At 43.3% G+C, this 12,367-nt stretch overlaps 1 protein-coding gene across 1 annotated transcript in view; it reads left to right on the top strand.

The window, feature by feature from the left end:
* LOC102462787 (chloride channel protein C-like) overlaps nt 1-12,367 on the top strand; it is a 103,906-nt gene that overhangs the window by 59,383 nt on the left and 32,156 nt on the right. Inside the window, exon 12 of the mRNA XM_089776262.1 lies at nt 2,861-3,027. Coding sequence (XP_089632388.1) covers nt 2,861-3,027 — 167 coding nt within the window. The remainder of the gene's footprint in view (nt 1-2,860; nt 3,028-12,367) is intronic.

The raw sequence follows: 12,367 nt of genomic DNA, 5'->3' as shown, positions 1-12,367 counted from the left end.
TTGTAAAGATTACAAATGTGTAACTGAAACAGTTAGCAAAATTCTTCATCTGTCCATAATGAGAAGTCTTTTAGAATTTAGTAGCAATGACGATTTGTCTAGAGAATTGTATACCAATGTAGAGAATGCTACAATACTATCTTATTCTATAGTACTATAATGTTTTTAAATTCTGTATGGTGACTTAATAATTCTATAGGAACAATACCATTTTTATTGCTTTATAACATAGTTTCTATAGAATCTTACTGGTTTTATGCCTATTAATTTTATAAAACCTTTTTTCCATAAGGGAGAATAGCAAGATGCTTTTTAAATAATGTTAAAAGGAATCCACTATGGAGTCTCCTTCCAAATGAGTGGCACATATGATGAAGCAATTTTAAAAATCCCACAGTTGCTGTTTTTCTTTTAAATGACATTTTACTGGTGTTGTTAAAATAAAGCAGTTGGATTCAAGGTTTATGAAGACATTCAAAGAATGCTGCATTCATATTAACTATGTCCAAACAGAAATGACAGTCAAATGACCCTGTCATACAAGGTCACACATATCACACAAAACCCTTTTGGGGGTCTTTAAATCACCCTTAATGTTATGATTTGGAACACACAAATGAGGGCAGGATAGGGGTGAAAGCTGCCAGCTTATCAGGTAGGCTTACTGACATTCTTTGAACATAGATTTGTTTGGAGTCCTTATTATTATCGTTCCTTAGCTGATATTGCAGTTTAATAGATATTATGCTGTAACTCTATCTATAAATGAAGTGTGTGTGTGTCTGTCTCTCAGATGTATGTTGTCTAGTTTGCTATATGTTGAGCAGCCTGCTGTCTGCATCTGAAAAGAAAGGATAAAGCACATAGGTTGCAACAGAACTGAAGAAGGGATTAAAACTAGTGAATATAGAAACCTTAATATGAATTATAAAGCAGGACTGTTAAGATCTAGGTAATTTAATTAATGGATCTTAACATACTCTGAAGAAGATTTTAGATTATGGATTCTCATAGTTATGTTGATGTATGAGGATTCAGCAAACACTGTAAGAGGAAGGAAGTTTGAATGGAAAAGAAATGAAAAACGTATCTTTAGGATGTAAGTGTAGGGAAAGTAAATAATGGTCAATTGGAGATAATGAAGACTGGATAAAAATTACTGTTAGGAAGCAAATGTTTTAAAAAGACAATTTGCAATGGAATAAGGCTGTATAATCATCTTAGCCAGCATAAATATTTCTTAACAGCTCAGTTGTCAGCAAGGCATAAATTGTATTGGTTTTATGCATGTCACTTTTTTAAGACACTCCACTGATATCATGTAACTATGGGTATGTCTACACTACCCTCCTAGGTCGAACTAGGAGGGAAATGTAGGCATACCGCACTTGCAAATGAAGCCCGGGATTTGAATTTCCCGGGCTTCATTTGCATAAGCGGGGAGCCGCCATTTTTAAATCCCAGCTTGTTCGAACCCCGTGTAGCGCGGCTACACGGGGCTCGAACTAGGTAGTTCGGACTAGGATTCCTATTCCGAACTACCGGTACACCTCGTCAATAGGAATCCTAGTCCGAACTACCTAGTTCGAGCCCCGTGTAGCCGCGCTACACGGGGTTCGAACAAGCGGGGATTTAAAAATGGCGGCTCCCCGCTTATGCAAATGAAGCCCGGGAAATTCAAATCCCGGGCTTCATTTGCAAGTGCGGTATGCCTACATTACCCCGCTAGTTCGAACTAGCGGGGGAGTGTAGACATACCCCAAGAGTGTAGTATTGTATAGTGAAATGTAGTTAGAGTTAGAAAAAAGGGAGACCAATTACCTTTAGTTTATTCTTACTAGGTGTGATGACTATGCTATGATAACACACTCTACACACATACATTGCACATTTACTGTCTGGTCTGCAATTGTCAGAGAACAGCCTTCCCCACATCAATATTTGTAGCAGTAATAGAGTCACTCTGCTAGTTTTCTAACTCCTCCTTCTGTGTCTTGACCTGGTCTTCTGCTGTGGGTTTCTTGTTTCCTTCTCCAGAATTCTCTAGGACAGTGTTCATCCAGGCAGCCTATACAAGAAGCTTTCTCTGTCAGGAAGCAGAAAGGCAACTTGTGGGAAAATTGTCTGTCTGCCTACTCTATCATGAACCCAGCAAGAAAGCAAAATTAATACAGGCAGTCCCCGGGTTACATGGATCCGACTTACATCGGATCCCTACTTACAAACGGGGTGAGGCAACCCCGCACTAGCTGCTTCCCCCCAGCAGACCAGGGAGATGCGAAGCTAGCGCCCCCCCCCCCAGCAGACCAGGGAGACACGGAGCGGCTTTTCTCAGCAGACACCTCAGCTTGAGAATAAAGGACTGAGGGAAGTGAGGTGTGGGAGAATAAAACTGAGCTCCGGAGAAATGTTTGGCTATTGTTTCCCCTACAATATGTACCAGTTCCGACTTACATACAAATTCAACTTAAGAACAAACCTACAGTCCCTATCTTGTACGTAACCTGGGGACTGCCTGTAATTTGATTTGTTTCGTTTTCTTTGAAAGTATTTGTCACAATGGCAAGACATTAAAATCTGGTTGCTCCATCTCTCCTTACTCAGGCCTATTGAAAGAGATTGTCATGAGCCACTTGAAATCAAGGAGTTCAGAGTATTTTAAATACAAATGAAGTGGCTAAAGCTTGAGGAGTTCATTTCTACACCTCCTGCCTTCTGTGTACTTTAACCCCTGTATCATGTCAAGGAGTCAGCAGTCTTGTTCCAGTTCCCACTGGATAGGCATCACAGCCACTTGCGTGGACTGTTTTCTCCAAAAATGTCAATTCACTAATGGAAAGTTCCTCATTCTCCTTTTCAGGTAGAGATCACAAATGATGTACAATCCTTGCTACTTGTGATGCTGGCCGTCATGGTGGCCAAGATGATCGGTGACTGGTTTAACACATCCCTGTATAGCTCCTTACTGAAGCTGAAATGCATTCCCTACTTAGACTCCGAACCTCTTGCTAGTCACAGGAAAAAACGGTGAGTTGACTAATTTTTATGGGGTTAAAAATTAAGGGCCTAATTCTGTCCTCAGTTGCATGGGTGATCTATTGAATAACAGACCAAAGGCAGGGCTTATGCCATTCAAAAGCCATGCACAATGCCATGCCAATTAAATTACTGTGTTCAAGACTCAGATATGACAGTGCTAGTTGTTCTAGCCATTCCAAAACAAACTAGGCAGGCAGTATTTAAAAGAAAGGTGTGATTGGTCTAATAGAGATTCTGTGAGACTTGTGAGGGAATTATGATCATTTTTCTGGTTGGTTATTGGCTAATTTTTCTGGCTTGCTTGTTGGCTAATGTGATTCTCATCCTGGAGCACAGGAATTGTGATGCCAGATAAAACTACTATTTGGTCCAGTGCATTAATCTGTCTTTGGTAGCACCCACTGCCGAAAGCTTCATCTCTGTAGTAAAGTAGAACAATCTTGAGGAGACTATGAAGGAAAAGGTGAAACTATTTACTGATCTGGGTTCTGACTAATTGAGATTATGTCTTAATTTTGAGCTGGAGGTGTAACTCCCAGCTCAAGGAGGCATGCTTATGCCAACCATGACTGAGTTAGTACTCTACAAATAGAAGTGTTTCTGGAGCAGTGCTAGCAGTGGGAGGTGGTAGACATTCCAAATACTTGCCTAGTATCTTGAATAGAATTGCATCGGGGATGGGTAGTACCTCCTGCCACTGTGCTACACTTCTTTTTTTAGGGCACAAGCTTGATCAGAGCTAATGCAGGTATGTCTGCTAGAGCTGGAAATTATACCTCCAGTTCTAAGTGTAGAGGCCCAAAGTTTTTTTCTGCTTATCAGACTCAGTTGAATAATATATAGTCTTACATGGCCACTGTTGTATTACTTATTTCCTCCAGTATGATGGCCCATTGGACAGTCTTGTATCCTCAAAATAATCTATGGAAGAATCCAGAAGTATTAGTGATTCTTGCTATCCAGGCTTTGTCACTTTTGGTTATCAGGCACAGGGACTATCAACTACATTTGATGCAAGAGAGAGCTAGCAATGTGGTAGGAGGAAATAAAAACAATCTGCAAAATTATGTCTGCCCTATGTATGTATCATGGCAGATAAAATAGAGCAGGAAGAGAGATAAAGTCTCCCTTGGTATTCCAGTCAGATGACATGGCCATGGAAAGAATTACAGCTGGTTTCTCTGGTTCAGAGTGAGGTCTCATATATTTGAAGGCACAGACACAGAAATATATATCATTTCAGTCATTTCACTCCCATTTTGTTCCCTTGCCTCCCCTTGAGTCTTCTTTCAGGACCATTTTTTCCCAAGAGGTTTTTAAAAAGAACTCAGTTGCTCTTTTCTTTTAAATTAGACAGAAAAGATCCCATGACCAGCAATACAGAAACGAACAATGAACTTACCCTTGAAAACTACTGATAATTTGCATAGCTGAGTTACACATACATACACACACATACACTGAAGATGTAGAGAATCATAGAATCCTAGAACTGGAAGGGACCTCAAGAGGTCATGGAGTCCAATTCCCTCCCCCCATGACAGGACCATCTAGATCATCCCTGATAGATGTCTATCCAGCCTGCTCTTAAATATCTCCAGAAATGGAGATTCCAAAACCTCTCTAAACAATTTATTCCCGTGTTTAACCACCCTGACAGTTATGAATTTTTTCCTAATGTCCAACCTAAACCTCCCTTCCTGCAGCTTAAGCCCATTGCTTCTTGTTCTATCCTCAGAGGCCAGGAAGAACAAGTTTTCTCCCTCCTCCTTGTGACACCTTTTTAGATACCTGAAAACTGCTATCATGTCCCCCCTCAATCTTCTCTTTTCCAAACTAAACAAGCCCAGTTCTTTCAGTCTTTTTACATAGGTCATGTTCTCTAGACCTTTAATCATTCTTGTTGCTCTTTTCTGGACCCTCTCCAATTTCTCCACATCTTTCTTGAAATGATGTGGTGCCCAGAACTGGACACAATTCTCTGCGCTAATTAGGCCCCAATTGGAGTAGAGCGGAAGAATAACTTCTCATGTCTTGCTCACAACACTCCTGGAATTGTTTTCTCAAAAGCCATAAAAATTCCACTGGGCTCCTTCAAATAAAACCAGAAAGAATTTGGACTATCTGCATGAAGATCTGGTCAACTCATCTCAAAAAAATATATTAGAAATGGAAAAAGTATGCTGTGTAGACAAACCCTCAGACTGTAAAGGCCAAAACAGAACAGGATTAAAAAAGAATTAGATAATTTCATAGAGGACAGGTCCATCAATGGCCATTAGCCACAGAGGTCAAGGATGTAACAACCTGCCCTGAGTGTCCTTAGCCTCTGTTTGCCAGATGCTGGGAGTGGACAACTGGGGATAGCTCTCTTGATGATTGCTGGCATTGGTTTCTTTCAGAAGATAGGATACTGGGCTAGATGGACCTTTGATCTGACCTAGTATGGCTGTTCGTGTGTTCTGATGTTATAATAACTTCTTAACTAGTAATGGGTTGGAAAGAGGATCCTAAATGTTTGGCTTTCAGCACTCATCGCTAAAGAGGTCTAGCTTGGGTCTCCCCTTTCCCAGTACATTATAGAGGGAAAGTATCTATTATATTAGCTCACCTTGTCCTTTAAGAACATAAGAATGGCCACACTCAGTGAGACCAAACATCTAACCAGCCCAGGATCCTGTCTTTCAACAATGACTGATGCCAGATGCTTCAAAGACGTAAACAGAACACTGCAATGTATTGAGTGATCCATCTCTTGTCGTCTAATCCCAGCTTCCTCTCAAGGCTGAATAATCAATCCCCAGCTAGAAGATACATTAAACAGAAACCAGCGAACTATCCATTGAGAAACAGGCAAATGGTTAGGCCCAACTCTTTTGTTGCCTTTCTTGCTATGGAACAGAGAAACTCATTTTGTTTTGCAAGTACTTACATTTCTGAACCTCATTGATCTTACAGCCTGTAACATTCTGTGCTCTGGATGATAAGGCTCCCAATACAGCTGTATCTAATTCATGGCTGCTACAGAGCACCATCACTTCCAGCTAGACTGTACACCACTATAAACACCCTCCTTATAAAATCTAGTTCATTGGAGCACTCAAAGCTGCTAGCTGCCAGGGAATGCTCTTTAATGAGGGTAAAGAGTACTTGAACACTTCTACAACTTGGCAACTCTTCCTGCTTTTTATAAGCTACTATACACTTCAGAGAGAAAGTATCTTAGAGGCTACTTTTTAATGGGACCAGTTTACTTAAGAGCTGAGTGGATCTGGTGCCAGTAGTTCTGTTTTGTTCTAGCTTAATATTAGCCTTGTCAAAGTTCTTATATAGTCTCCTGAGTGTTTCTGTATTACATACCATATACAGATATTTTTGGGAGCCAAGAATTCTGGCTGCAGAATATGTTATAGTGGGCTCATTATATGTTCCTTTTTTAAAAGTGTATCAGAAGCAGTCTTATATTAAAGATCCATGGAATAAGGACGAGATTTTCCTTCCCTGTCTACTTTTCCCTGAGCTCATGCTGCAGGCTTCGGATTCAGATATCAAACTAACCAAAGTTTGAAGGATTGTTTTGTATCCAAGGTCTTGGTTTGGCTCATTATAAAGATAGGGGCAATTAGTGAATTTCAGATGTGGTTTTGGATTTTGAAAATCCTTAGGCTTTGGGGGTGATCAGCATTGAGGTTTTTGGTAACAATTGAACTAAAAGATTCCTTACTCATTTTGCTGATGCAACTGTTAATTCAAAGACAGCTTTCCAAGACATACACAGCACATCTCATTAAACCTCTGTTCAAAGCAAATGCATTTTATGCATGGTCAGTGCTTATATCCTGATGGGCGTTATAGCAAAACAAAAGGGAGATGGGAAAGAAATGTTTGCACATCAGAGGGTACATGGTCCAGCTGTTACAGAGAATTCAGGGCAGATCCTGGTCCCTGTGAAGGGAGTAGAATGGGGTGGGGTGGCAGGGGGGAGGGGATAGAGCTTCCCTAATGGAAGAGCTGGGAGTTCCCTGGTGTGGGGGAAAACCCTAGCTGGCATACAGCTGGCTAGGAAGAAGGTGGGAGATAGGTTACTGTGTTGTAAGTTACTCTGGGACCTCCAATGGTCCCATTCTAGGGGGTATGTAAAAGTGGCATAAAGTCACCTTTGACCGCTCTCTTCCCCTTTCAACTTTGCTAATCCGAAGAGCTGAAGATTTTAGTAACATTCATTACCTGGAAAGCTATTGTACATAGCCATACGTAGTATCTAAAGCATAATAATAGCTACTTACTAAAGAACAGCCAGTTTCCATTTATAAGTTATATTAATTGAGAGAGGCGTTGTGGTCAGCCCACTTACCTGTGAACAATCCTCCAGGTTACGTATGTTTCTGAATTCTCAAGAACCATTCATAAAAAATCAGAATGTAACTGAGTGAGAAATGTTGTTTTTTGTGAACATGATTGAGATGCTGAAATTATTGCCAGATGCCGTCTTACTACTGTGTATTCACCTGAATACAGGCAGTCCCCGGGTTACGTACAAAATAGGGACTGTAGGTTTGTTCTTAAGTTGAATTTGTATGTAAGTTGGAACTGGTACATATTGTACCCCAGGTGCCCCCGATTCAGCTGCTGCTGAAACTGACCAGCGGCTGACTACAGGAAGCCCGAGGTAGAGCTGCTTTGCCCCGGGCTTCCTGGAATCAGCCACTGATCAGTTTCAGCAGCAGCTGACTTGGGGACACCTAGGGTAGAGCATCTGGGGTGCTGCCAGGTTGGTCCCCGCAGCGCCGAGGTGTGGCGCTGAGGGGACCAACCCGGCAGCACCCCAACTGCTCTGTCCCAGGCGTCCAGATTCAGCCGCTGTTGAAACTGAGCAGCAGCGGCTGAATTGGACACGCCTGGGGCAGAGCAGAGGGAGTGCTGCTGGGTTGGTCTGGTAGCGTCGACCCTTGGCGCTGTGGGACCAACCCGGCAGCTCCCCAGCTGCTTTATCCCAGGCGTCCTGATTCAGCCGCTGCTGAAACTGACCAGCGTCGAGAAAAGCCTGGTCTGCTGGGTGGGGTGGGGGGCGCGCTAGCTGCGCCCCCAGCAGGTCCCCACAGCCCTCCCAGCGGCCCCCCCCGCAGACCAGGGAGACGCGGGCAGGGGGACCACCGAGAGGCGCCGCGGTCCTGCCACCTGCATCCTCCACGTCTTTGCTTCGTGTCTCCCTGGTCTGCTGGGGGAGTCCCCCCAGCAGACCAGGGAGACGCGGAGCAGCTTTTCTCGCTGCGGAGGTCGCGGGCGGCGGGACTGCGGCGCGTCTGGGCAGTCCCGCCACCCGCGTCCTCTGCGGCGAGAAAAGCCCCATTCATAAGTAGGGATCCGATGTAAGTTGGATCCACGTAACTCGGGGACTGCCTGTACCCATTTTTTTAAAAGTGTTTTTCAAACTGTCAGGTAACCACAGGCAAGACTATTTTGCATTTTTCTTTGTATGAGATCTGATCTGATATATATGTCTATCCTGCTGTCATTCTCAATTTTGCAATTATATATATTATTTTATTTATGTTGACTATTCTAGATTTCTAACAAGGCTGATTTCTAAAAGACAGACTTTTTCTATTATGGCACAATTCAATTTGTACATGCACGCATGTGCGTGTACGAGTGCGCACACACACACACAGTTTATTTTTGCCATAATAGAAAAAGTCTGACTTTCTAAAAATCAGTCTTGCTAGAGATCTGGAATGGTGGTCACAATGATATATATTATTGCAAAATGGAGAATCTCTCTGATATATCATCATGATCTTTCAAGTCATTTTAAATATGAAGCTTGTTCCTAGATAATGCTATAGGTACTCAGAGCTTCTCAGGGTCAGATCCTTAGATGGTAAGATCCACAGGGGGTAGTCAATGTCTCCTTTTACTTTTCATGCAACTCTATGTATGCTGTAAATGTTCCCTAAATAATACATTAAAATAGGACAAATACTTCATTGGGGCAATTCAATTGGAATGAATGGGTTTCAAGTCCATTTTTATAACAGGTTTGTGTTGAGTATTTTTTCCTGTTTTGAATTATGCCAGTAAGAGTGATGAGCTCCAGCTCTGGAATTTAGTTTTCCTAAACCATACAAACAAAACTGGGGAAAGTGTAGGGTCAGGTATTATTATGACTCCACTGGTGCTCCAGCCCCACTGGGCGAGGGGAAGGGACAGGGAGAACTGAGGTTCAGGGATTCCCATAGGTCAGATTTACTTTTTTTGGGTTCCAGAGTTAGTGGAATTTGTGGACTCCCTTCAGTTCTGTGGTGGAGACAAAAATAAGGAGTTCAGTATGTGGGACAGGGCTGCCAGCAAATAGGATAGGGATGAGGGTGCAAGATCTGGACAAGAAGTGGGGTATAGGAGGGATGAGAGTGAAAGGTTAGGGTGGAAGGTAGGGTGATGAAGTAGGCTGGAAGTAGGGAGTCTGGCTGGGGGGAGGGTGCAGAGCAAGGGAGGGTGTAGGAGCAAGCCGTGGGTGCGGGGTCTTTGTGGAGAGATAGGGAGTGAGGGGGGTTGTCTGGGCATGAGGAGGAGTGTTTACCTGGCTTTGCACCCCCATTGCTCCCAAGCACTGCCCCTCTGCTGCTATCATTGGCTTGTCAGTGGGAGCAGCAGGGAAAGCTTCTGGACAGCGTGTCACTGCGCTTCTGTTCCCCCAGCCAGGTGGGGGAGGGAGGAGCTCAGCCTTCCCCCTGCAGCAGGGAGCCTGCGCTGCGGCTCGAACCTTGTGAGTTCCGGCAGGCTGCTCAGCATCACATTGATCTGGGGGCTGTCAACCGTGAGGCTCCAGCAGCAGCATGGGCTCCCTGCTACATGGAGTGGGGGGTGGGACTGTGCTTTGAGAACCACAGACCGCACTTTGAGAACCACTGTTCTAGGCACTCTACTGCACATAAGACCCAACACCTGCACAGAAGAGTTTCCAATCTAAGACAAGAATCAGCACAACTGAGCGAGAAGGGAAAGCGTACGACATACAATCATTCTATTGTCTATTTTTTTTCAGTATCAGCTATCTTTAACTGTATCTTTGGCTAATTTCCCAGAGACATTGCAGTAGATGATCTTGTGACAGGATCTGAAGCAAGAGAGGATAGTGGCTTTTGTGAACTTGATTGGGGTAGGGCTTTCCATATGTAAATGGCATCATGGAAGAGAACACAAAGGTTGTTGGGGAACCAGATAAATAGGTGTTCTTTGGCTGGCATTATTGGTGGAGTAGAAAGGGCAAAGACTATTCCTTGAGACTATTCGCAGAGTTGCGCCATTCACAGACAAGTCAAGGTCAATAACTAAAAATTCATGGATGTCTGTCATCTGTCCCTGACTGAAAACCTATGATAAAATGGGAAATTAGGAGGGTTCAGCAGCTGCTAATGTCCCCCCACAGTGTCCCTGGTGGCTAAGAGTGCAGGGTCTCCCCTGCCATGGCCAACTGGGAGCTGTGGGGTCTGCTCACACACTGCCTGCAGTGGCTGGGAACTGCAGGTCCTCTCTCTCTCCCCCGTTGTCATATTTGGCAGCTGAGGGTGGTGGCTGCCAGCTGCAGAGGGACTCCCTGCTGCTCACATTGGTTCAGTGCTACAAGGTCTCCCTGCTACCTATGATGGCTGGGAGCTGTGAGGTCTCCTGTTGCCTGACAGCTGAGAGGAGTTGGGTGCCTGCCAAATGACACTTCAAGCCATCCTGCCCTAGCGCTGAAGCAGAAAATGTCATGGAGGTTTCTGGAAGTCACAGATTCCATGACCTCTGTAACCTCTGAGACTAAATCTTAGCATTCTGATCCATTCCCGTTTTGTGTTCTGCATGTTCCCACATTGTGGAGGGGTCCTGTTTCCCAACAGACATCTGAGAACATGTGGAAATCCATTTGTCATCAGCATACAGTAGTTGCTAAACAGAGCTTTTAAATCCTCTCTGGGAAATAAGTGACAGAGACATTCCGCTAACCTAAACAACACATTTCAAACTAAGTACTGTACTATCTAAATGACTTCTAGCTGAACAGCCAAATCTCCTCTCATTTGAACAGCTGGAGGAAGCCAGGACCAGAGACTGCTGGGAAGCTTGCCGGTTTGAGCTCAATATACTTGTAGCTGTATTGAACCAAGCTTGAAGTTTCTGCCAAACCTTTGCCTCCTGATTTAACTAGAAGGCACAATAAGAGCATGTCTATACTCCACAGAAGATTGAAGCTGTGGTGATCGATTTTCCAGGGTTTATAGTATAGATCCCCTAGAACTCAAAGGGCACTCCCATTGGTGCTGGTACTCCTACTCTTCATGAGGAGTAAGGGAAGCCGAAGGGAACATTTACTTCCGTCAAACTCCTGCTGTGTGGATGGGGATTTAAGATATGTCAACTCCAGCTATACAATTTATGTAGCTGGAATTGCGTATCTTACTTCAACTTCCCAATGTAGTGTAGAACAGGCCTGAGTTAGTACTCAGCAAACCAATGGATGCAGAGAGTCTGAGGTCATATCCATATTATACAGTTTAGCTAAAATTGATTTTAAATAGATCTAATTCAAACAGTATATACCCTTTCTGTAGACACACTTCAATAGGTTTAAATCGGGTGGGGAACCTTTTATGGGCCGGGGGCCACTGACTCACAGAAAAATCAGTTGGGGCAGGGGGCAGTGGGGACTGGAGTGACAGTGCTGGGGAGGGAGGAGCCCTGGCTCCAGGGGCCAGATCCAGGCAAGCTGTGGTCCGTGACTGTCCCCTGGGCCTTAGTTTCCACACCCCAGGTTTAAATCTTGTTTTATTGGTTTAGCATCATTTGCTTAATTTTAAATAAATGTAAATACCTGTATCTTAGGTGTTTGAATAGATCAGTTTTAAATTAAATATAGTAAAATGACTGTGACTTTCTAGCCTATACAAGTCCTTATACTATTCTTGACTTGCATACATTGACATCAATGGGAGCACCACATGCATATTTAAAGATTCAAATTCTCCCTGTGAAATCAATGTCAAAATTCTCATTGCCTTTAGTGATACAGTATTGGGCTTGCAGGGAAGCACATATTATGTAGATATTATTATCCTGACTCCAAAATATGACTCGCTCAGTTTTGGAATGCAAGGTTCATAATTAGGACACTATTGTTGCTGGACTTTTATAAATGAGTGTTTGCTATAAGTTAAAAATGTGTGTAAATGAAAAGGGTCTAACGCATAGCTAATATTCATTGAAACCTTTTTATGAAGTTAAAAAAAAAGAAAAGAAAATGGATTTAAAATGTAAACAGCGCCTTGCAATGCTGTGAACCCAAGTG

This window comes from Pelodiscus sinensis, chromosome 2 (assembly GCF_052426305.1).
Source record: "Pelodiscus sinensis isolate ZL-2025 chromosome 2, ASM5242630v1, whole genome shotgun sequence".
In the NCBI taxonomy this organism is placed as follows: Eukaryota; Metazoa; Chordata; order Testudines; family Trionychidae; genus Pelodiscus; species Pelodiscus sinensis.
The sequence above is the reverse complement of the archived record's forward strand: the minus strand, read 5'-3'. Positions and strand labels throughout refer to the sequence as shown.